The sequence below is a fragment of the Periplaneta americana genome, chromosome 4 (assembly GCF_040183065.1).
Source record: "Periplaneta americana isolate PAMFEO1 chromosome 4, P.americana_PAMFEO1_priV1, whole genome shotgun sequence".
In the NCBI taxonomy this organism is placed as follows: domain Eukaryota; kingdom Metazoa; phylum Arthropoda; class Insecta; order Blattodea; family Blattidae; genus Periplaneta; species Periplaneta americana.
The window spans coordinates 135,510,160-135,537,287 of record NC_091120.1 but is presented as its reverse complement, the minus strand read 5'-3'; the positions used below and the strand labels follow the sequence as shown (position 1 = coordinate 135,537,287).

Genomic DNA, 27,128 nt, shown 5'->3' with positions numbered 1-27,128 from the left:
CATGTTTTACGCAAATGATTGCAGATGAAGGCTTACTGTCTGCAGTTATAAGCATTACAGCCCACTGAATACACTTGATGGTACTGGTATGAGTTCTGCACACAATTTCTCGATATCATGCAAGAGGACAACTTCTGGGACAACTACTGTAACAAATAGGTTTTTAGCGATGAGGCTACTCTTTTTTCTGAGTGGGAGAAATAACAGACGCAATGTGCGAATTTGAGGGATAGAAAACCTTCGAGCTTATGTGGAAGAAATTTGTGATACCGTCAAGTGAGGTGAGTTCGGACAGTTTTGAGACACTTTTTTATATAGTTTGTAAATAAAAATGCAATAAATATAGAAATTACATAAATTGTGGGGTATACGTCTAAGGACCATATATCCTAATTAGTTATTAATAGTTACTGATTACTGCAATTTATAGAAATTAATATAAAGTGTCTGAACTCACCCCAGCATTGGGGTGAGTTTGGACATTAAATAGTTACTTATTTATGTCTGAAGTTGTCCCACTGTGAGGTGAGTTAGGACACAATTTCTTTTTTTTTTTTTAATCCTGGGATAATAAGGATATATTAGACTAAAAAACATAAGTATTGCAAATTAAAATGACATAATTTGCATAAAAACATTCCCTTTATTCCTTTATAAACACTATAAACTTTATATGAAGGTAGGCCTGAAACGTTTCCTAATATTAAAATTTTCTCTCCAATAAGCTTAACATAATCAACTGTGAATAGATCACATTATAAATTCTTAAGAAAAAAAATCGTAAAAGTTGATATTAAACAATAAAAGCAGATGAAAGTGATGTTGATAATGAATTAAGAAAACTCTTTATATCTTTACACAATGTTAAAACTGGAACAAACTATTCTCAATTGTTATTCTCTGTTTACAAATATACACACTTTGGATGACTTTTTTGTTTTAACAAATTTCCCTTTGTCATGTGTTGGAGTTTATAACACTTTTCCAATTTGGTCTTTTGTTACGGTGTCCTCATCAGGCTCTTTTGGGAAAACAAACACTGACTTCTGTCTCCAGACAGACGTAAAAATTTCATTCCACATCCTTTGCCTCCACTTCAGTTACGACACCAACAAACTGTCTTGTAAGTTGTTTCTTCCACTGCTGATAAGTATAATTAACAACTACAAATGCTTTCAGTTCTAGTACAGCCCCTTCCTTTTCAACCATCATTTGATGACAAACATTTGAGGTTCCAGTTGTAGGGTAACGGGCATGTCGTGTTTGCTGCATTCACTTTGTTTTCCAATGTTGATCTGGAAATTCCATACAGGTCAGATGCCTTCCTATAGGATAATTTTCCCTCTTTAATGTATTTTACGGATTTTTCAAGCTTCTTCGGGTCATAATGACATGTTTGCCTAACACCTGGCATACTTTTTTATTCACGTAGCATTGTCCAAACTCATCCCACACAGTTTTCTTAGTCACAAATATGCTTACTACAAGGATACTGATAAACACTTGATAATGCAAACTGAACTGTGGCTTTCTAAACACTTTCAGGAACTGCAAAATGCACAACCAAAGCTTATCTTATATATCCCTCAGTCTACAACTATGAAAGTATCCACATTGTAAAAATCCAAGTTATTACATCGTAAAATTTTTGAAATTAAAATTAAGTTTTCCAAACAAAACCAAGCAGTGGAAACAGGAAGCATGTGTCACTTGCAGTATCTGTTAAGTGCGGGAGTCATAAACTCACGCTGTAACGTGAACTGACTGTCATAAAAGAGGAAATAACAGTACTGTCCGAACTCACCACTGCATCCGAACTCATCTCACTTGACAGTAACCCAAAAGTACCTACGGTACTTAATGTTTTCTCTATACTTCCCAAATTCAATGTATACAGATCTTTTTTTATTTATTTCTTTCTTTCTTTCTTTCTTTCTTCTGTTTTTTCTTTCTTATTTTTGTGAAAACACTGTGCCAGAATGGATCTACCTGAACATGCTACAACTTTGGCTGGTGTCTCAGCTGGAGGAGGACAGTACTGAGTTCATTTATCAACAATTTGGTGCTCTGCCTTACTTCCACAAAGATGTCCAGCAATTTCTGAACTCCAAATTATCAGACAGATGGATTGGTTATATAAGGAACAATGATGAGCAGGTCTTGTTCTGGCTTCCATGCTCCTCTGACTTAATGCTATGTGATTTCTACCTGTGGGATATGTTAAGGATTCTGTGTTTGTGCTACCGTTGCTGACAAATCTGGCAGATCTAGGAGCCTGTATTACGATCATTATCACACCAATCAATAGGGATTTGCTATCCTATACCATGTGTGGGATGAACTGGACTACTGACTTGATGTGTAAAGGGTAATGAAAGGAACCCATAATGAGCATTTATAGGGTATCAAAAAGTATAATTTTCCTATGTTTAGTGCATTGCCTGCAATTAATTTTTGAAATCGTTCATTCATTCATATGTAGCACTACTTACAGCCCATAAAGGGCCTGGGCTTCCTCAATCAATTGAAACCATTCGTCTCTGTCTTACGCCCATTGTCTCCATCTCCTGCAACCAACTCTCTGCAGATCATCCTCCACGTCCTGAAGCCATCTCAACCTTGGTCGTTCTCTTCTCATTGCTCCTCCTGGGTGTCCGTGTAGTGCTCATTTGGGTAATCTGTTTTCTGGCATACCCTCAAGATGTCCCAGCCGTCTGAGTCTACCTCTCTTAATAAAGGAAACTATGCTTGGCTCTCCATACATTTCCATTAACTCTGTATTGATTCTACTTCTGAATTGACCATTTTCGAAATGAGGGCGATATATCTTTCTGAGAACTTTTCTTTCCCAAACAGCTAAAATATTTTCATTATTTGTTGTTAAAACCCAAGCTTTACCAGCCATATAATGGTTTGGTAATTATTTTTTTCGCAGATATAGATAGTAAGCTAAATTTCAATAGTTTTCCGAGCCCAAACAGACACCTATTACCTTCCATTATTCTTGTTTCTATTTCTGACGTTATGCCATTATTATTTGTTATCATTGTGCCTAAGTATTTGAAACTTGTACAGTTTTCAATCATGTTGATAAAATATAACGTTATCTTGCGTCTCTACCAATCTTCTAGAAGTTTTTATGTATTTAGTTTTATTTTCATTTATTTCCATACCTGATCTAAATTTTTGAAATCAGAGAATTCAATTAGATATAACGTGTATATCTACTAGTATACTGGTACACTGAATACCGGTATCTACATATGCACACTCTGTATCTATATAATATTAGAATATTAGGTCATAACTATAAGGAAATATGGGTTATGTCATTAAACCGCACAATTATGGAAAACATCAAACAAAGATGTTAATACAATAAAAGCACCATATAATTATTGTTATAAATTCATGCAGGATTGTTCCAATGGTCTGGATGAACGTGGATGTGGAAGATTCCTTGACGAAGTAACTAAAATTGCTGATCATCGTCTTCAGCATCATGACAAAGAAAAATGGTTGCAGACAGATGTTCACACCTGTTCTAAACATTGTCATGAAGCCAAAGAATTCATTTGCAAGTCCTTCAGCCACAAGTAAGTTATCTGTTTTTATTTTGTTACTACAGTTGTTAGCTCTCATCAAAATAGTGTTTGATAACTACTTTAAATTATTCGTCATTAATTATCGAGATCGCGGGATGAAATCCAACTGAAAGAGATGAATTTTTAAGAACCATACAAATTCTAAGCATGACTTCCTTGCAAAGATGAGTATACTTAGAGTGCTATGTTACTCATTGGACATGCAAGAGCTCCTATAAGATAATTGGGATCCATAAACAATGGCTTACTTACTTACTTACAAATGGCTTTTAAGGAACCCGCATTTTCATTGCTGCACTCAGTGACGGCTCGTGGGTATTGAATTAAGGGGGGCTGCATACAAAAGTAAACCAAGGAACTTATTTTATTTAAAGATTAGTTCCATGCGCCTTGTCTTGTAGGTTGCAAACTTTTGAATCATCTTCTTATTAAAATCCGATGTGTCATTTAACATAATCTTTACAATGGAAAACATAGCCAATGCTGTCACTTCTCTCATCGTATTTCTAAGATAGGATTTTACTCTCTTCAAACACGAAAAGCAATGTTCTGGTTCGGAAGTTGTCATTGGTATGGTGGTAGCGTAGTAGTTTCACAACTTCTGAAAATGAGGCTGCAAGTTCTCAGATAGAAGAAACTGCAAGAGCTTGACTGCATCTCTGATATTTCTGAATTCTTGTCTCTGATACAACACAGTGAGTTCCGTAATTGATGTACTAGCGGACTTACTCGTGTTAATTATGTAAGTTTGTGCGGCTTACAGCTGTTTCGGTGCTTCATCACACCATCCTCTGGAATGAGGATGGTGTGATGAAGCACCGAAACAGCTGTAAGCCACACAAACTTACATAATTAACACGAGTAAGTCCGCTAGTACATCAATTACTTATATTCAAGTGTTAAAAGTAGTGTATGCAAGATTCGAAATGGACAGTGAGTTCCGTTTTTAGTTTGTCTTTATCGAACATTGGAAAAAGCTTTACACATAAATTTAGATCATTTTCGGGAAATGAGCTTTTGTAGCATTCAAATTTTTCTTCACACAGAAGAGAAGATAATATGAGATGATCTATGAACTGGAATTGGGTGTTAGCTTGTGTGATAATGAGATTACACACTTCCTTGGCTGCCGCAACCCTTGTCTGAATCCCTTCGACCTTACGATGCTTTTTAGGGTTTTCATTTTCACAGATCTCGCCGCTCAACTGTGCCGTGTTCCGTGCTTGCCTCATTTATTGTGATGTTGTTAGATGTTTCAGATTCCATTATGGTTTGAAAACATTCTAGCAATGGCTCCTTCTCATGAACAACATTTACTGTTCTTATTTTAAAACTCCATCTTGTTGCCCCAGCTGATGCAATTGTCTTCGAAACACATTAATCTAATACAGACTGTGAGGAGATCGAGAGAAGAAAGCAGGGATACTGGATAAATTAGCAAAAAATATGCGAGACTTTGTATTTTGTTTAGCCGCTCTTTCCATTATGAAATTCAACTGATGGGCACTTAATTTCACATTTCTCCTGAATTGTTAAGGTACTGAATAGACTGTAAATATTGTACAGAATTAAACATTGTTGCACTTGTTATACTCACAACGGTAAAGAAAATGTATTTAAAACTGCGCGCTACTGACAAACTGCTGCAAATTTTGCAGCACCTGGAAACTCTGGATTCATGGCCAGGGGTAGCAGGGGGAGGGGTAAAACTAACACGCAAAGCATCCGAGACGAGACTGGCAGCTCCAGGGGAGGAAGTGGCTTCATCCTATAATCCTTCTCTCTGGTTTCGCTCTGGCTGCACCAGGGGAGGAAGTGACTTCATTAACGATTGCGTGCATGTCAATGAGAGCAAAATTTTATAAAAAAAATTCGAGCCGCTAAATAGAGACTGTATAATAAATGTATTTCGCATAAAACGAGACAAGAGCCACAAATGTCTAGGGGTGCTGCAGCTCCGCAGCCCCCCTTCAAAAGCCGCCCCCGCCTGCACTCACATAAGCCTGCCATCAGTCCCTATCCTTCCTGTCGGTGCTGCAATAATCAGGCAAAATAATCATTTTGTTTTTTATCCATTTCAAAACCCAACTCTCGTCTATCATCGTATCACCTGCCTTGTAGATAACCCCACCTATGGCAGCATCAGCATTTTTAATTTAGGAGAGGGAACACTTGGATGAATAAACCTTTTTCTTTGAATTTCACATCATTAAAACTGTTACGGGAGCAAATCATTATTATAATATTGATTAGTGAAGTGCGAATTTTTATCGCACTTTTTAGAAAGGAACTAAGTCAAAATTTGCTACTTTTCAGGAGAGTAAAAATACATATTTTCACGAATAAATACCAGTGTACCAGTACTGTATTATAAACATCAACTTGATGTTAGAGATAGAGGGAAAGGTTTAACTAAGTTCCTTTCTTTGCCAATCAATGCATCTTAGAAGTATTACCTTAATCATATCATCAATAAAAATGAAATATTAAAAATTTTGACTTGGTTCCTTTCTAAAAAGTGCGATTCAATTATATATTATATTTTTTCTGTCGTCCTCCATGATCTAACAGTTATCATACTAGCTTTGGGATCAGGTTCATGGGCTCAAATCTGGTGTGGCAGGCGATAGATCACTTGGGCAAGATATAATCTGTAGTACAACTTCTTCCTGCTTAAGTTGTAGCATGTTAAAGATTCTAATGTTACAATGGAGACATTTTAATTGTCAACATAGACCTACTGTTCCTAACATTTGAGTCTAGATGTCTATGGCACCTGACCTATATTCCTCAGAGATATCTGGTAGTAAATTTAGGAATGATGTGAAAATTTGCGCGGTACTAACTAGTATAGCAAATACTGTTATTTGATGCTTTAGCCTTGTGTGTGCCTTGACACCACAGAGTTTGTATAATTTACTCAGGCCAGATACACGTATGAAAAAGTAGGTTATATTCTTTCTCATCTGTATATCTAAAAAGCATACGGTAAAGCTTTGAGTATTGTAGATTATCTTTGATATATTGAAATTTGCAGTACCGGTAACGTTATTCATTTTTACACATTTGACATATAAAAAATCACACACAGACATATACAGAGTGTTTAAAAATATGGGGCATAATTTCAGGTATGTATTTCCCACATGTAGACAATCAAAATAGTTCATTACAACATGTGTCCGGAAATGCTTCATTTCCGAGTTATCGCCTTCACAACATTGAAATTCACCGGAACGTTTTTCTTTTCGCAGGTCGTTGTCATTACAGAAGATTCAAAATGTCCACCTCCTGCTTGAATACAGACCTCACATCGATGTCTCAATGACCTGCGAACACGATCCCAAACTCCAGGAGTATTGCGTATGTCCTCAGAACATGCCACAATTCGATTCCAAAGGGATTCCAAATCAGGCCCCGGAGACGAATAAACCAATGATTTTAAATGGCCCCACAAGTAGAAATCGAGAGGGTTCAGATCAGGTGAGCGTGGAGGCCAAGCAATTGGGCCACCTCTACCTATCCATCGATCAGGAAACCTTCGATCCAAGTACCGGCGAGCCGTACGACTGAAGTGTGCAGGAGCGCCATCATGCAAGAAGTGAATGTATTGACGATTGATCAGTGGAGTGTCTTCTAAAACATGAGGTATGGTGTTTTCCAGGAAGTTTGTATACACCTGCCCCGTAAGTCTGTTTACAAGTACATGGGGTCCAACTAATCAATCACCAATGATACCGGCCCACATGTTGAGGGAGAACCGCACCTGGTGATGAGATGGAACAGTTGCACGTGGGTTTTCATACGCCCATACATGCTGATTGTGGAAATTTGTTATGCCATCTCGTGTGAACTGTGCTTCATCTGTAAATAATACTAAGGCAGGAAAGTTCGGATTTACACCACACTGCTGCAAGAACCACTGACAGAACCTAACTCGTGCAGGGTAATCTGCTGGTGACAGGGCCTGTACACGTTGCAAATGATAAGGATACAATTGATACTCTTTCAACAATCTCCAGACAGTCGTATGAGGAACATTGACTTGCAACGCTACCCTTCGTGTGCTGATAGAAGGAGTCATGTTCACAGCCTCCAGAATCTCCTCCTGTACTTCTGGAGTTGTAGATCTTGGTCGTCCCCTTCCCAAACCAGAAGAGTTAAATTTTCCATACTCGCACAGACGGTAATGGAGACGTGCAAATGTCTTCCGATCTGGACATTGTCGCTGTGGGTACCTCTCCTGGTACAAACGACGAGCCAGCGCAGCATTGCAGTCCGCCTTACCGCACATGAAGTGTATCTCTGCCAGCTCTTGATTTGAATACATGTCGCACAGTCTAACGCCTACACAACACTGAATGTAACCTTCGCCTCGGAATGAACTGCCAGAGTGCCCTCTTAATGTCTCCTTTGACGGCAACGACCTGCGGAAAGAAAAACGTTCTGGTGAATTTCAATGTTGTGAAGGCCATAACTCGGAAATAAGGCATTTCCGGACACATGTTGTAATGAACTATTTTGATTGTCTACATGTGGGAAATACATACCTGAAATTATGCCCCGTATTTTTGAAACACCCTGTGTAGTCTGTATATATATATATATATATATACTGTATATAGTGCATACATTCTATCTTACCTCTGATTGAGGTTCTGTACATCTATTATTAGGCAGTACACCTCACTTGACGATATGAGAGAAGAGGAACAAGTCTGATTACTGTAATATGTATCTAGTTAGCGATGTATGCAATGGAGGCCACCCTACCCCCATTATTTTTTAAGTAGGTTATTTTACGACGCTATATCAACACCTTAGGTTATTTAGCGTCTGAATGAGATGATAATGATTGTGTGCTGTATTGAATTCAATAAAATCTGAGATAGGTGCGTGGCATGCATACACTTACGGCAGTCGCACAGAAAGGCTGTTCATGAAGTATACTCCACTTGTTTAACAATGACATAGCTTTTAACAATAAATAATTATGCTGTTTTCATCTTAATGTCCTTATGGAGTCACATGCTACAGTGTCACTATCCCTAGAGCCGCCCTTGACTATGACTACAATAATGAATGTTACTGTAACAAAGTTAATAATGACAGGGATAGTGATGGTGGTGATGATGACTATGGTGTTGAGTATAACAATGTCATAAATGATTACTGTGATGACAACAAACAATGACATCGATGGTGGTGATTGTAGTGGTGATGGTGGCAATTATGAATGATTGTGATTTTTTTCTTCACAGAGCACAGGACTCAGTGTGTTTGCTGAGTGTTAGTAATGTGGGACTGTCTGGCAATTTGGTAGCGGACAAAGGCTGGGACTACTACGAGATCAAGGCTCATTCAGTACAATGTGATAACAAGTTCATATGCGACAATGACAAATGTGTAAATGCAAGTCTGGTAAGTAAGTAACCTGTGTAATTTGTAGCAAAACAAAGTAATGTTATATTTATTGTAATGTGTAATTGCCATGTTACTTTATACGCAGTATTTTCGAAAATAACAGTTGTGTTAATATTTTGCGGTGTTAACCTGTTTTATTTTATAATCCATTTTTATATAACATTTGTCCGAAGCTGAAAGTGTATAAGGATTGAATAGTTCATTATTATAATTATAATAATGATAGGTACCAGTACTACACAAGCTGAGAGAAACATAGAAATAGAGAAGATGCCCTTTCTATTATCAGTGGGAGAATGTGCGCATAAGGCCAGGATGCAAAAACATATTTTTATTCAACCATGCTATAATACGCTCATTACATATGACGTAACTGTATCTTAATGACATATATTAAAGTACTGCCATTCATTACGTTATTGCAACTATCGATTTCCAACTAAGCATGTGCGATATTGATTAATATCGTATGCGCAACATCCTGCAAGCCTTGAGAGCACCAATCCAAAATGGCAGGCATGAGTTTTGAAAGTGATGTTGATCGAATCGCTCAAATAAACATTAAACATTTGTATATCTGTCATTTTGTTTTAGGCTATATTTATATTTTTCCAAATATTAAGTTATTTAATTGATAGTAAATATTACAGGCTTTCTTAGTTCGGTTTAATATTTCTTCTTTTATTTTTACATTATGATGTATAATAATTCCAACATCTTCATATGTTTTCACCTGTTCTAGTTCTTCGCTGTCACAATTAATATGGATTGTATCTATTGTTTCTTCCATTCTACCTATTTGCATTACTTTACTCTTTTTGGTATTTACTATCATTTCATTGCTTCTTAAGATTCTTATCCATTAAACCACTCATTCTTGTAATTTTTATCTGTTTCTACTACTAATAAAATGTCATGTGCATACACCAACACCTGGCTATATATTGGCCTTATATTTCAATAACCAACTCTCAACTTTGCTGTCTTCCTTTTGCATATTTTAATTACTTCATCCATAAAAATAATAAATAGCAATGGACTCAAACTGTCCCCTTGCTTCATCTCTCTATGTGTTTTGCTTTGAGGTTAAAATCTTCAAACCAAGTCCTGCAAAAAATTAATAAATACGGCGTACATGCTTGTCATCTGTTGCACTACTCGGGAACATGCTGAAAAGAACTCACACTCGTGCCATCTGTTGCAATAGTCGAAAACACACTGAAAATATACTCATGCTCACCATTTCATTATCACTAAAGTAACAAGGTCAGATATTTGTAAAAACTCAAAATTTAGACATTTAATTAAGACGAACAAAAACAGTCGTATGCATCTTGCCTATAATGATGATCAAGATGCTCGTATGAAAATTATGAAACTCGCTTACGCTCATTTCATGAACATACTCGTGTATCATTATAGACTCATTGCATAATATACTATTATGTCAGTGGTTGTGGTGGTGGCAGTGGTATGTTTTGTAACATGCTGTTATTGATATCTTGCAAGAAATGAGCTGACCATTTCATCTAGTTTTGTTGTTAATTTTGCTTCTTTGAAATTTCACATGCTTCTCTGTTTTGTGCTTCTTTTTAAATGGTTCTTTAATAGGATTTAAGTTATGACAGCTCTATGTTCACTTTCTGCATTTGTTGTAACTATTTTTTAATAATTTCTATGAGATTTGTTGAGATATTATATAAACTCTGAGTTGAGTGGCTTGTACAATGTAAATAGGTACCGATATTTATGTTATCAACGATATAATAGTTTCACAGATGTTGAATCCAGCAAATCTTCTATTACTTTGTTAACACAGTATGTTTATACTCCATCTTGGGGAGTGTCCATTGAAATGCCCAGTTATTAATGTCTTTCTATTTTTTCTTCTTACTGTACATTCAAGTTTAATTCTTTTTATTGGAAGGATTGTATATGTTCCATATACAGGGTGTATCTATATATGTGTCCATAAATGTGGGGGCATATTCCTGACGCCAAACCATAACAAAAAGTTCATATGAACATGGGTCCGCAAACTCTTCGTTAGGGAGTTATGGGTTTATTGGTAATGGTACATATGATACATTCAACAACACACATTTACAAAAATTGCTCAAAGTGACCTTTTCCTGCTTCGATGCATGCCCTGAGCCTGTGTTCCATGCTTTGCCATACTCTGTGCAAATGTCCTGGGGTGTTACGGATTTGATCAAATCCATTTTGGATAAGCTCCCTCAGAACATCGATATTAGGTACAGGTGTTGAACACACCAAGGATTTTAAATGTTCCCAGAGGTAAAAATTCATTGGATTTAAATCTGGCGAATGTTACTGTGAATAACACAAAACAGAACAAAAGCAATCAGACAAAACAAAACAAATGTCATGACCAACTGTAATGAAGAAAGTGGGAAAAACGCAAGTTTGAGGTGAATTACATAATCAGGGGTCACTACAGGAAATTCCTTTCATAACTCCCTAACGAAGGGTTTGCGGACCGATGTGCATATGAACTTTTTGTTATGTTTTGGTTTCAGGAATACGCCCCCACACTTATGGACACACATATAGATACATCCTTTGTAAGTATTTTTTGTTGTTTCCTTCCTAAGTTCCATTTCCAATATGTCTTATGTATTTTCGCCGTCCATTTCTTTGATTGGTTTCATTTTGGCAACTAGGACAAATTTGACTTGCATAATTATACTGGTACCATATGCAATTTGTAGAGATTTGTGTGTTTTGTGGTGTAGTCTAATTTATGAAGTTATAAAATTCTTTGATTTCTGGGCTGATATTGGATTTCATTATTGTGAGGTAGTTTAATAGATGATCGGTTGCTAATTTTTCTGCTTCTGTTTTCTTAGCTGGGTCATACATCTTGCATTCCAATGATGGAGATTTCTTTTTCCCCTCAGAGGCTCTTGTCTGTGTTGCAAATCGTGTTTCATGGGTTATTGTATAGCTACTGTAATTAGTTGCTTCGATAAAAACAGTTGTACTTGTTTCATCCTACTTCAGGAGACACAGCGAGACGAATTGCTTTGCACTCCATATCTCTATAAATAAATAAATATATATATTTTTTAATTCAATGTAGTAGCATTTGACTGGAGTCATTGGCCGTACAATGGCGATTAAAACCAAAATGAAAAATAGACAACAAAATAAAGTGAACAATGTACAAAGTGAAACTACGAAGGAAGGATGTTAGAACTACTGCATTCTTTCTCTGGCCTCCCAGTATCTATCCACAAAGCTGACAGATGAAGGCGCTGAACAAGTCTTAATGTGACTTGAGTCCATGTTGTCTGAACAATCACTGAGCATGCAATAGGGGCTGGATAGTACACCCAGGCGGTAGAGGTGATTAGCCAGACAGTCATGACCTACTGCCGTGCAGAACGTCGCAATAGCTTCTCTTCTGGAGAGGGGAGAGGGGAGTTTAGTGCGTCCTTCCAGTGTTTATCCTTAATTTATTCCTCCAAACTGTAAGGAAACATTGTCTCACTCGACTTCTTACATTTGTAGATGCTCTATGGAATGGCAGCATGTTAGGATATGAAAGGGAGATAGTTGTTTCTTTTTTTGCCAGAAAGTCTGCTGCTTCATTCCCGGCAATACCGCAGTGAGAAGGTATCCACTGCAGATGTACAATTTTATATACGTTTGTGTAAAGAGGAAAATAATAATAGAGATGATTAAAATTTAAAATTGAAGAATAGCAATTTTGTACGTATTTCTGAAAAACACGATGTCATATAATTTTAATGTTTTCATTTTTAAGGAATAATTTCAAAAGCCCTGGTAAAATTACCATAAAATGTATAGTATTTGATTCCCACTTTTAAGGAATTCACGTTTAAGGAAAATCCCACTTTTGAGGAATGCATATGAATGATTTAGCGAATAAACAACCCGTTTTAACGAAATTTCGAACCTATTCCAAACGTTTATGATCGATTTTTGTGCAAGATATAGGCCTAATAACATAATAACCAGGGGCGGCCCGTCCTTATGTGCTACAGTGCTACAGCACAATGATAATTTTGGCTCAAATAATGTATTTGTAATACCACCATAGTATTTGATCTGTCATTTGACAATTTCCCGTGGTTATGTTCATGACGCGTTATAAAGTGTTTAGTCTTCGTGCCTTCTTTGGTGCCTCAGGGGGTTCGTTGTGCTACTCAAAGCTCCACATGAAAAATGTAGACAGTTATGCGCATGTGCGAAGCTGAAATCACTGCTCTGATTGGCTATTTTTACGCGGGAAAGTGCTGTAGTCAGCTTCAGCACAACACAGCTTGGAGATTGCAAAAGTAAAGCGTAACGAAAGAATGCTTGTTTGTGGAAGAATTCGGAACTATGTACAATGTAATTTGGTAATTCAAGTGTCCGACTGCTGCTGCCATCTACCTGTTGAAGTTGCTGTCAACAGCTATACTATACTGAACAAAAGAGTGTTCCAGATACAAGTTGGATTTCTATACGGAAGACCTGACTTCCGAAATATAAATGGCTGTTCAATTGTCACAATACATAGTATCCAACAATTTACAGGATCCATTCTGTGAAGTATCGAAGTTGTTAAATATTTTGGTTACAACATCAATGACCACTGCTGAGCCAGAAATATGTTTTTCTTCCTTGAAACGCACAAAAACGTTTTTAAGGAACACTATGTCCCAGGATCGCCTCACTGCTCTTGCAATACTGTCAATAGAAAAGAGTATGATGTCCAAGATGGAGGGGTTTAACGCCAAATGACAAGTTCTGCAGTACGAAAGAACGTCGTATGGACTTCATATTTCATCACTAGACGAGACTCCAAATTAAGATAAATACGTAAGTGTAGGCCTCTACAGTAGGCCGATATAGAGTTTGTAGCACACTCATTATTTTGACCACCAGCCGCTACTGATAATAACACTATTGTGTGGCCCTATAGTGTGAGTGTGGCACTAGCAGCCATACAGTGCGATTGACTTGTATGCATTGATATCTCGATTGAAAGTAAGATTTTAGAAATGCTATTTATGTTTGTATATGAAAATAGTAAATTTAATTACAGTAGGTCTACTTGAAAATATGTTGTGATTTTGTGAAAATATTCTTCCTATTGTGTGTTTTCAAAAGTTTATTATTAATGTATGTTTGCTAATAGTAAATTTTATGGGTATTAAAATATGTAAATGTAATGTACTGGTAGTTCAATGTCTAAGGGTACCAGTATTTTAATTTCTCATCCCAGCCCGTTCTTGCTTTTATATTAAGTGAAAATCCCCTTTTTAGAAAGACCTCTATGTAAGGAAAAATAATGTGGCCCTGAGAGTTCTACGTACCGGTACTGTATTTGAGGATCGTTTTTGCAAAACTTGCTAACTGTAAAAACTAAATTTTATAGGAAACACAAAAAACTGAAATAACTGCAAGTTTTGCTATAGCTCTCACATAGTAGAAAGCAAGTTTTGAAAAAACGATCATACTTTGACACACTACTGTGAAGGAAATAATAAGATTTTCCTAAGAAGCTTTTAGCATCAATCCACCAAAATCTTAATTTTGAAAATTTTGCAGTTAGCAAGTTTTGCAAAAACGGTCCTCAATTTTATTGTATCAGTATTCAAAAGTTACAATTTACAAATCAAGTCAGATATCTTAGTCTTCAGGCATGATGTCAAAGAGAAAGTAAATAAGTTAATGTCTTTTTTTGGGGGGATGAACAATAAATATTTCATTTATGTATATCTCATGATAGTTACAAAAAATAAACTTCAAACAATAGAGTTGTTGGTAACTGGATAAGAAACTGAACTATTGCTAAACATATATAACATACATAATGAGAAAATGTGTCATTTTCATGACACTGTCTATAATATAAAGTTTTATGTTTTTTATATTAAATTTTTACTTAATTATGAGATTTTAAGTTTTAATGTTATCAACTCATTGTACAATTATTGTTATTCATTTTCATCTGTTCCAGTAATGTTCTTAATTTAATTTAATTTTTAAAATTAACATTAAGTCTGATTTGATTTTATTAGGTATGTAATGGAAGGAATGACTGTGGCGACAGATCTGATGAGAAAAACTGTACTGTTGAATATCTTGATTACGATATTCGTCTTGCAGGAAGTAATGTTTCACATGAAGGCCGTATAGAGGTTAAAGGTATGTTTCAAGTAGAGGATAGCTTTTTTTTTTTTTGTTTCGTCAACTTTTCAAAGACAGGTCTAAACCTCAAAAGTGATACCAATAAGGCACCATTTATGAGGCAACTAAACCAGGAGATAATTGGGTAGGGTGGCTAGTTCCTTTCCCCCTGTAGAGTGTAATAATATTTATTATTTATTTAATCTGGCGGAGTTAAGGCCATCAGGCCTTCTCTACCACACCACCAGAATACAAATAGACATATACAAAAAAACATGCAGAGAGAAGAAGTAGATAAGAAACAAAAATGAAATTAAAAATTACAAATACAAAAAAACACAAGTGCAAAAAAAAAATAGGATCACAATGGCCACAAAAAGTACTAATGCATAGTTTGATCCAGGACTGTGGGTAGAAAGGTAACTATGATCATAGAAAATGTTATGTTGGCGCATTTCCTAGAAAATCTAAATTAATGACGTCTTCAACTTTATGGTCTATTTAGTCAATGCTAAAATGTTCGCTAAATTTGATATTGATATATCAAAGTTCCGTAATCTGAGTGCATTAAAATTTTGTAAACCATTTATGTATAATTTAAAAGCAGTTCGGCAAAGTGTTCTAGTGCAATAGGCCCTAAAGTAGTGCGGCAAAGTATCCAGGTGGTTACAATTAAACTGACAGTGTTCAGCGTGGCACAGCACAGACTGCACGTTATAGGGACCTGCTTGTGCAACACGTGATTCCAGCTTTGCAAGAACGCAACTGTGACCACACCATTATTTTCACGCAAGATGGGGCAACACCACATGTTGCTCGCCAGGTGAAAGATTTGCTGCGAGAAACTTTCAGTAACGATCACATCATCTCTAGGCAATTTCCAGATGTATGGCCTTCAAGATCCCCCGACCTAAATCCATGTGACTTCTGGTTGTGGGGATATTTGAAAGATCAGGGACATATCTGGTCTCTGCCTGATCTAAAGGCTAGCATATGACATGTCACTCTGATTTCACCAGATAATGAGCAACTGACGACCATGCCATGTTAAAAATGCAACATGTTGATATTTCCTGCCTTTTCTGCACCCATACTACGTTCTGACTGCTTACAGCGCCATATTCTCACCTGGTGGGAAAACCTGTAACTAATTATTTTTAGCATAAATTCGCGAGCGCATTGCTTAATTAGCATATCTACGAGGTTTCACACTCCTACCATCATTACAGTCCTGCTATGCCATGCTGAACACCATCAGTTTAATTATAACCACCTGTTACGAGTATTAACTGCCTAATATATTAGTGATTAAAGAAAACAACTAAATGTCTGGAAATAAGTAACTGATTGTACAAATATCAAGAAAAACAAAACAGTAACAATATCGAAACATTTGCAATAAGTTAGAATACCGGTACTCAGTGTACTGCATTGCACTCTACACAGTAAGAAAATGCTTAATAATTTAGTTTTTGAATACTGTTAAATATCGACAATCTCTGATGTCACTGGGTAGGGTATTCCACAAGCGCAATAGCGAGATTGTGTATGATGATGAATATGATGATGTCTTATGTGTGGGTATGGCTAGTATGCGGCTATTTTGCGTGCGTGTGTAGAGATTGTGATACAATGATAGGTAACTGAAGCAGGAGGCAAGGTATCTGTGAATCTAATCCTTTCCAGTTTTGTCCATTGGTTGAAATTCTGTTGCCTTAGTACTGAATTATGATATGTGCAACAAAGCATATTACAATTATTTGAGATTTATATAGCAAGTTATCCGTCTGGGTAGCTCAGTTGACAAAGCACTGGCTTACAATAATTGAAAACTTAGATTTAATTTCCAGCAATAGCAGAATGGTATTTGTGGTGAAAAAAGCCAAAGTTTCTGATGATTTTTCCCGTGATTCTCCAATTTTTCTCCTTTATTGCCATAATTTCAATAGTATTCGCCGAAAATGATGTAGAATGATGTAGTAATGTGACTGACGTACAGATGACTGAGGTATAGTAGGCCTACACTTTCAGGATGGTGGAGAACCACTGTAGTAGGGCTTCACCAAAACCTTAAAACGTGCAGACTGAATTGACATGGCATTTCACAACTGTGTCACGATAGCTGTAAGATTGCGAATCATTCCCAGTATAAAAGTTGTTATTTTTTTCTAATGCCAGGTGTTTGACAATAAAGTCATTTGACCTCTTGCACCCCAATATTTTTCAAAGATATTATCATGGTCAGCCACTGAAGCACAGATTTTGAGATGTTCCGAATCCATTTCTTGGTTTGAGTTGCACAATGGGCAGTTAGGGGACTGATATATTCCAATTCTACGCAGGTGTTTGGCCAAACAATCATGGCCTGTTGCCAATCTAAATGCAGCTACAGACGATTTTCGTGGTAAATCGGGAATTAACTGTAGTAAAAAGTATAAAAGTAGCAAACACAGTAAGCCCACTAGAGACTGCAGTAGTAGCCTTCGAGCCCTTCCTCAATACCGAAAAAAATATATATATATTAATTAAAAGATAAGGACCTCACTTCGATTATTTATTCGTAAAATCATTTTATCTTCTATTTTTATTTCTATTTTCCGTCATTTCAAATTCTGCTAAAACACGCAGTCAGATACTATGAGTATAATAAACAGGTTGAACAGTATACACCTAAGTGGGGAAACAGAATGGTGCATGAATATGGCTGCTACCTCTCCCATGACCGAGTGGTTAGCCTCTCTGCTTTCCACTCTGGGTTACCTGGGTTCGATCCTTATCTGGGTCAGGGAAGAATTTGTGGTGGCTAAAATGGGTTATTCTCGAGGTTCTCCCGTTTTTCATCACCATTATCATTGTGTTGGGAATATTATTTAGGAGTCTAAATGTTGATATCTCACAATGCTTTAATTACATTTCTGTTATTTCGTTCAAATTTGTAAGATGTTTGAAAGTTTATAAGGTGCGCGGAGATGGAAGGAGATAAGAGGTCATAATACTAAAGATATCTATACGACTATACGGAAGTAGGTGGAGGATGGAGTCTTATCCATCACGTGCGTTGTATATGTTACGAGCGTCATGCTCTCTCCTGTTCTTGACTTAGAACTACGTCTTTACCCGAATGTGGGTGATGGGATACATATGGAGTTTCGGATGTTCCAAGAAGTACAAAATTTTAAATACTTACTGCATGAAAACTATAAGAGCTACGTTAATGCTTTATTTACAGTTGGGGCATCCAGAGCATAATGGAATCAAGTCACAAATATAAACTTTCCAGAAAATTAGATTTAAAGTCTTTATGTATAGTTAATAACCCATTAAAGGTGAGTGTGATTTTAAACATCTGCACCATTACAAAGATTGTGAGGACATGGTTCCTTTATGCTCTGAAAGTAGGCTCATCTAAGGTATGTACAGACGAAATATCTCCCATTTAACCAAAAGTGGACTTCATTCTCTTGTGTTCTGAACGCTCCAGATGTTGCTTCTTAACAATATGTAAACCAATTGGACCAGATATGTGAGAAGTGAGGGGGGGGGGGAGGCGAGAAGGGGAGCGGCGAAATTGGCCATCTTTGGAGACCTCAGTGTGGTGTCGTGGTGTGAGTCAGGACCAATTGCGCCAATGTTATTTGAAATACAGAAGCGAACAATACCTCGTTCTGTAGCTTAAAGACAACGCTGTCAGTGGATAAAAGTGTCATTGATCTGCGAGTTAAATTACGAGAGATACGAGACCCAGTCTGTGAAAGTAGTAGTGAAAATTTCAAACATACCCAAGAAATTCGGAGCAAAATACCATTGCGACCAGCGGAATACACTATGAAGAGTGGCCTTCAGTACAAGGATTCAGAAAAAACACGTATGTTAGAAGCCGAACGAAAAGGAGAGTACAGAACCTGGTTGAAGGCTATGTGAGAGAGGAAATGTGCTTCATCGTGTAGTGGAATCAGAGCTGCTGCGAATACAGATGGCTTTTCCATGAAGTAATAGTTATTTATATGATTAAGATTTTTATAATTATTGTTTTGTTTTTATTGTAAGCAAAAAAGAAATTAAATGAAGAACGCAATTTATTAATTATTACCGTATATTTTTAGTGGCACATAGTATCTCGTTCTGTAGCTTAAAGAAAAAACAATTTATTTGCAAGTTGAAGTACGAGAGTTACGGGACCCAGTTTGTGAAAGTAACAGTGAAAATTTCAAACATTTCCAAAAATAGCGACTGGCGAAATGCACTAAAAGGGATAGACGAGGGTACAAGGATTCAGAAATACCTATCATACACATGGTCAATTTCAATTTGGACTTCATGTTTAATGAGAACTCTCAGTTTCTAAACTTCATGAGTTTTTGGCATCCAAAAAACAACCACTTTCGGTGGATCCTCTATAGATATGATCTTTGTGAGCCATTCGGAAGGACTTAGATGCACTCACCACATTTCACACTTCTCCTTTCATTGTCTATTACTTGCAGTCCAAGAATTCATTCCATCTACACCTTAGAAACTGCAACTAAGAATAATGGCTATCCCTTTTTTTTCAGTGTTTGGACAATGGGGCGTAATTTGTGACGATTTGTTTGGGTTGGAAGACGCAGACGTTATCTGTCGAGAAGTTGGCTTCCCTCTTGGGGCTGCTGAAGTCCTACCTCCGGGATCGTACATATCACACACTAACAAGAAAGATTCAGTTTTTCTGGTTGATGATCTCAGGTGCCGTGGCAATGAGACTTCCCTACGAGAGTGTGAATTTGAGGGCTGGGGAGTTCATGACTGCCTGCCTGATGAAGTAAGTAATTTTCAGCTATTCAGAATATTTCGTAACATGCTGCTATTGTCCTGATGCTTGAATGTATGTGCACGTGAAAATGTTTTTAAACAAGAGAAATATTGTAGGTTTAGTAGAGAAAAGACATTATTTAGGATTCGGATTTTTAGGATTTTTAAGGACCATTTTATAAAGAAAATAGCCTTTTTAGGTTTTTATAAACATTATAACACACAATCCTTTATTATACACATAATGAAATAATAATGGAAAAGAGACCAATTAACTTACTTTTTTACTGATCAGTGAACTGAAATACTTTTTCAACTGTGTTGATTACATTATGACAAGCCACATTTCTAAATTTTCTGGTGCAAATCTTTTTATATTTTCTGTCAACAATGCTTTCATCACCACAGTATGTTATGAGAGCAACTTTCATTGCCACAGATGCTGGACCCCAAGGTAATTTGCCCATAATTTTTTCCTCCTGAGTAACAACAGCACATTGTCCCTCATTTTGACAAATCCTAGATTTTGTTGAAAAATCTTTTTTTAGTTTTTGAAGACCAATCTGCACCCAGACGTGCAGACACCGACAATGTATTAATGTCATAATTTAAGCACAGTGTTGATATACAATACAGGATATAAAATCTTTACCAGCATAATCAAGAACAAATTGTATAAACATTATGAAACACTTTTCGGAGAAGAACAAAATGGCTTCCAAAAGGGAAGATCATGTTGCGATGGATATTTTACATTAAAATTATTGATGGAAAAACACCGGGAATTCAACTTAGAAACACATATTGCTTTCATTGATTTGGAAAAAACATCTGATAGGGTGAACAGAAATAAATTATTAAATGTATTAGCCACAGAACTTAATATCTATAAAACAAATCTAATTGCAGTAAGGTGTGACAATAAATTATCGCATTGGACAGAAATTCATACAGGAGTAAGACAAGGCTGTGGCCTTTCACCGTTGCTATTTATTATATATATGAATCAAATAATTAGAGAATGGAAACAATTGCCTCATGGATATATACAACTCAACAGACATTTACAACTAGATTCATTACTTTTTGCAGACGATTTAGCTCTGGTGGCATCCTCAGAAGACGAATTACAACGTTCAGTTTTTAATTTTAACAAAATTGAAATTAAATATGATATGAAAATCAATAAAGAAAAAACTAAAATTATGGCCTTCTGCGGAAAATACCCTGTGCCTAGCAGAATATGTTTAAATTAAAAAATATTAGAAAGAGTAAATTATTTTACATATCTCGGATAGCGGTACACATTATCTTTTTTCGATGAAGTAGACATTTCACAGAAAATTTCTAAATACACCAAAACAATGGGAATAATTAACAACATTATGAAACCTTCCCTAGTACAAAGGCATACTAGAATTCGCCTATACAAGACCTTGGCGAGACCTGTACTGTGTTACGGCAGTGAGGCATGGACATTGAGGAAGAAAGACGAAAGCAGAATAACAGCTAATGAAATGAAATTTATGAGATATACCGCGGAATATACGAAATGGGATCACAAACGCAATGAAGATGTAATGGAAGAATTACAACTAGAACCTGTAATTAATCACGTAAAACAATATCAGAACAACTGGATAAATCATCTGCATCGCATGCATAGAGACAGAATCCCAAAAGTCATGCTCCACTATCGTCCAAATGGGAAGAGATCTCTCAGTCGTCCAAAGAAGCACTGGATTGAAAATTCAACTGTGAGATCGTAACAGGTCATTTGGCCTAATACTTGAAGGGAAGAAGAAGAAGTTAATATAGAAATACATAACTATTAAAGCAATAAGATTAAGTTATTTAAAAGTCTTGTAGTATTAATACAGCTAGATTGTTTATCTTTTCAAGACAGTGTTTTCTTTTATTGTAAATATAATTATTATTTATTAAGCACCTACCCATTTTAGTTATTTTTGTCCTTTTTAGTCTTTCTTTAGCCTAAAAAGGCTTCATTTAGCCCCGTTTAGGTTTACATGCGTCATTTAGCCTTTTTTAGATTTTATAAGATTAAAGAGATAGGTTTGAAAGTAAATCCCGAAAATACAAAGTATATGATTATGTCTCTCGACCAGAACATTATACGAAATGGAAATACACAAATTGGAAATTTATCCTTTGAAGAGGTGGAAAAATTAAAATATCTTGGAGTAACAGTAACAAATAAATGACATTCAGAAGGATATTAAACATAGAATAAATATGGGAAATGGCTGTTATTATTCGGTTGAGAAGCTTTTGTCATCTAGTCTGCTGTCAAAAACGTTGAAAGTTAGAATTTATAAAACAGTTATATTATTGGTTGTTCTGATGGTTGTGAAACTTGGACTCTCACTTTGAGAGAGGAATAGAGGTTAAGGGTGTTCGAGAATAAGATGCTTAGGAAAATATTTGGGGCTAAGAGTGATAGATTAAAAGAACGAAGAAAGTTACATAACACAGAACTGCACACATTGTATTCTTCACCTGACATAATTAAGAACATTAAATCGAGATGTTTGAGATGGGCAGGGCTTGTAGCACATATGGGAGAATCCAGAAATGAATATAGTGTGTCAATTGGGAGGCTGGAGGGAAAAATACCATTGGGGAGGCCGAGACGTAGCTGGGAAGATAATATAAAATGGGTTTGAGGGACGTGGGATATGATGGTAGAGACTGGATTAATCTTGCTCAGGATAGGAATCGATGGTGAGCTTATGTGAGGGTGGCAATGAACCTCTGGGTTCACTAGGTAAGTAATAAGATTAATATATTTCATTGCAAGGTGCATTAAACTAAAAATTGTGTTAAAATATTCGATATATGTGGCAAGGAACAAAATAGGTACAAACCTAATAATCCGAACTCTGGTAATTATGAATAAAATACTAAGTCATACTGTAGAATTAGTAAACCAGTATGATTACTCTAATTGATATAGGATATATATTGTTCACATAATTGGGAAATGTTGGAGACAAGTTGGCTAAATTTCAAGACATGTCAAGAAGAACGATTTTTTTCAGTTGTCTTTGGGGACCATGCTAATTATGAGATTCGAGTTCATGTGTTCATACTAATTTGAGAATGGTGAATTTTTAAGAATTATACAATGCTTATCGTAGCTAAGGTTGCCATATGGATTAGTCATGCCTGGTTTGAAACCTTTCAAATATCGTTGATAAGCCATTCGGAAGGACTCTTAATGGTACTGTGATAGTCTGTAGCAAAATAAGAGGAGACATGTATTAGTTATTTTAGGTAAGAATTTTTTACTTTTTGGGCACAAATTAAAAAATTATAATAATGATAATGATGGTGATAATGAAGATAATGATTATAATGATGATGATGATGATGATAATAATAATAATAATAATAATAATAATAATAATAATAATAATAATGTTTCTGGTCTTGAAACTAGGAACACCTCTTCCAGAAAAATAAGTACCCGTAATCTTGTACGTTCAGCCTTTGCAGTAATAGTCTTTATTGTACACGAATGTGTGCAACTTTCAGCCAGTTTTTATGGTTCTGGAGGCCTGGCTCTGGACCTCAAAGAGTGAGGTTGATTGTGGAACATGGTGAAATAATGCTGATAATGGTGATGGGAAATGAGAGTACCTCGAGAAAAATCCCTCGCGCCTGCTTTATCCACCACAAATTCCTTTATGGCCCAGTGCGAATGAGGAAGAACTAATCAGAACATCATTCCCAATACCTGTCCAAGCCAGTGTAAATGTTTTACTTTTTTGCTATAACCTGATGCAGTACCATACAAAAGATAGAGTACTGTACCACATCAGGTACTGCACCTTAAATGGTATTAAAAAAAATTCCCTACATCTAAAATGATCGATGTTATGGAACATATGCTCTTAGCGCAGTAATTACCTATTTCCTACCTTTGGTTTCCTACCTTGGTTTCCTTTTGGTGCTATCTATCACCTCATGGATTTCTTAAAAGTATTTTTTCTGCACCCTGTTTAATTAAAATGACATATCTGAAAATGGACTGGTAAGATTAAGAGTCGAATCAAAGATTAACTTCAATCTTTCTCAGAAAGTTCTCAGGAGAAGTTGCTACTTAATATCTTTGATTTGACCATAGGATGCTGTGTCACTCCATATCAATTATAGCCTTATAATTCAAGAGCTACTAAAGTCCATCTACACATATAACTGTTACTTTCTTGCAGAGTGTTTACCTTGGGTGGTGTAAAGTATAAATGTGTATTGTGTTAAAAATTACTTCGTCTGACATTAAAGGTAAAGCACTGAAGACTTGTGACTTCAATTAACTTATTACATTAGTGAGATTACAAAAGTTTTCTCTCCTAATTTTTTTCTCAGAAACTTTAATTTTATTGCTAGTATTATGATATTTAAACGAAGTATTACTACATCTTCCATAGACGTCCTGTTATTTTTCTACGAAGTTGCCTTCATTTTCTACGCACCTGTACCATCTGTGAACGAAATGCTGTATTCCATCCCAGTAAAAATCTTTATTACGATTCTAGAGATCAGCATGAACACTTTGTTTCAGCTCATAATAGTGGACCGAGGTTTCATCTCCTTGATGAGTGAAAGAAAAATATCCCCTCATTTGCATAATGCTCCAGCAGCTCCGGACAAATGTCTTTCTGGGTTTGCTCGTCTGTCAGTCTTTGGTACTCACCAGGAGAAAACTTCTCTGTAATGAAGCTCTTTAACGATAGCTATCAAAGCTGGCTTTCCAATGCTTACTGCAGCACACAGTTCATGTGTTGTGGTCTTTGTTGAGTGCGTCGATTCGAACTTTGTTGCATTCTGTCACTGCCATTGCTGATGCATACAGTACTGTTACAGTACACATTTCTTAGACGAGTATGGTTCTCAATTGGACTAATTTTCTCCACAATGAGGAATTTGTTTTATATGGATATAAAAAACATTCGCCATTTTGAAAAGTTATTGTTTCACTTTCATGTGATGTATCGCATTGTCGCTACATATGGTGAAATAGAAACATCTTGTGGTCCCTATATGAAATTCACAACATTATGGGTCGCCAAGTTTGAAAGAAAAAAAAAAGAGTAGACATCACTTTCGTGCCAACTCACGTAGAACTGTAATTTTCGAAATGTCCCACTGTACCTTCAGGATAGTGATTTGAAACATTTTTAAGATAAAATGTTATAAATAGTTGAATTGAAATGGTTTGTAAGAATAGACTAGTTTTTATATATTGATTATTGGTTCCATAATACATTTTGTACGTATGGGAAAATTGAATGTGATTTTTTATTTTCACTCTCCTCTCCCTTAATTGCTGAATTAATCTCGTCTTACTAGTGAAACGTAGATCTACTCATATCTTGCAGGTGCTCTAGGGCAACACCAAGGTCGGCATAGAGATTTAGAAGTTTGACGCTTATTCCTAGTGGAGGATACTGCAGTCAGTGACAGATTTCAGAGCAGTGATTCAATTTAGCCAATTAATGGCTAGATCTAACCTTTTTAAAGTGACAATTAGCCACTAATGGCATTCCTAGCCATTTTTCTAGCCATTTTCGGTTTTCACTCCCTAATTTTTAAATTAAAAGCACAAAAGTAATTAAACTGTATAGTTAAATTTTAATTTTATTATGATAATTATGAAGGTATTTTAAACTCCCTGTTCCTCAATGATTCAATAAGTTACCACATGTGAGTCATGTATTGTCACCTACAAAGGTCAAACCTCTGATAGATCTCTGCATGTGATGCCAATGCTGTGGAGAGAAAATACCGGGAAATTACTGCGTCTCTGCTGAATCATTGTATCATTATTTTGAATTCGAGCTGCAACTTGCAGGTAGTGAGTGAGTGACTTATAGAGATTTTAGTGCGTAATTTGTGTGTGCGTATATTATGTTTGACTCCTAGAATATTGGAAGCACGTGTTATGCAGTCTCTAAGTGACTTGTGATAGTTGTTCTACTTCATTATCATGCCGAAACCACAGTATCCTCAAAATTATAGAAAGGAGTGGGAGAATATCAGACTTTAAGAAGTGGATACAGCTGGTTCCAACAGATAGAAACAAGACTTTTGTAGGTTTTGTGAGGCAGAAATCAGAGCTAAACTGTATGACCTAAACAACACACAGCATCAAAGAGACACATTTCAGCATCTCGTGCCTTTAGTAGCAAACGTCAAACACAAATTAGCTATAAGACTGTTAATGAAATCACCAGTAGTAAAAAAGCTGAAGCTAAACTAACATTGTACATTGCAACACATTCAGCAATAATGAACATTGGCCTTCTATCACAATATTATGCAATTAACACATCGTGCATCGCAGAAGAAAGGAGACAGAGGAGGTAGATGAGGATGATATTTACTTTTGCTAGATGGATCATGTATTTTTTTACTTATGCGGTTTGTTAATTTGGCTAAATTGGTGCTGAGCTAGTTCCCTTCATACTCCACTTATACACCTTGTATATACGAATCTGCGACAGGTTAGATTTGATTAGTTTAGGCTCTTATTATACCTTACATATACGATCAACTGCATCTTCATAAAAAAAATATCTTATAAATTCAATGATTTTTACTTCCAAATTACCGGAACTACCTTAACACTAATTTCACCATTAATTTTTATAAAAGTGTTAAAAATTTATAATTTAGCCATTTCTGGCCTTTTTGGAAAGCCAATTTTGCTTATTGTACTGAGTGATGGTTGGCAACACTGTTTCAAAGTACCCGTCTGTCATTTAGAAGATAGCTATCCTTGTAAGAATTATGGTGTCTGTTCTGCTACTTATGTCGATGATCTGTTCCCTTGAAAACGCAAGAATACTTGATATACAACAATTCTGCAGTGCTTGGGAAAAGTGACATAAGTCAGTTTTCACAAACCTTTTTTGATAATTTATTGACAACTTACACTGGTTTATGTCGATTTGATTTTTTTCTGTATGAATTATTGTAATGGGAGGAATACCTATGTATTTTTTTCCAAGCAAACAGATGTTCCGTAAGTTGTCAATAAATTATCAAAAAAGGTTTGTGGAAACTGACTTGTGTCACTTTTCCCGAGCACTACAGAATTGTAGTTGTTATGCCCAGTACTTG

General features: G+C 36.0%; 1 protein-coding gene across 3 annotated transcripts in view; it reads left to right on the top strand.

The window, feature by feature from the left end:
• The window catches only part of teq (Tequila), a 103,555-nt gene that overhangs the window by 41,480 nt on the left and 34,947 nt on the right, over window positions 1-27,128 (top strand). For all 3 annotated transcript variants that reach the window (XM_069823998.1, XM_069823997.1, XM_069823999.1), the window contains exons 12-15: window positions 3,418-3,596; window positions 8,867-9,026; window positions 15,086-15,212; window positions 19,748-19,992. In XM_069823998.1, coding sequence (XP_069680099.1) covers window positions 3,418-3,596; window positions 8,867-9,026; window positions 15,086-15,212; window positions 19,748-19,992 — 711 coding nt within the window. The remainder of the gene's footprint in view (window positions 1-3,417; window positions 3,597-8,866; window positions 9,027-15,085; window positions 15,213-19,747; window positions 19,993-27,128) is intronic.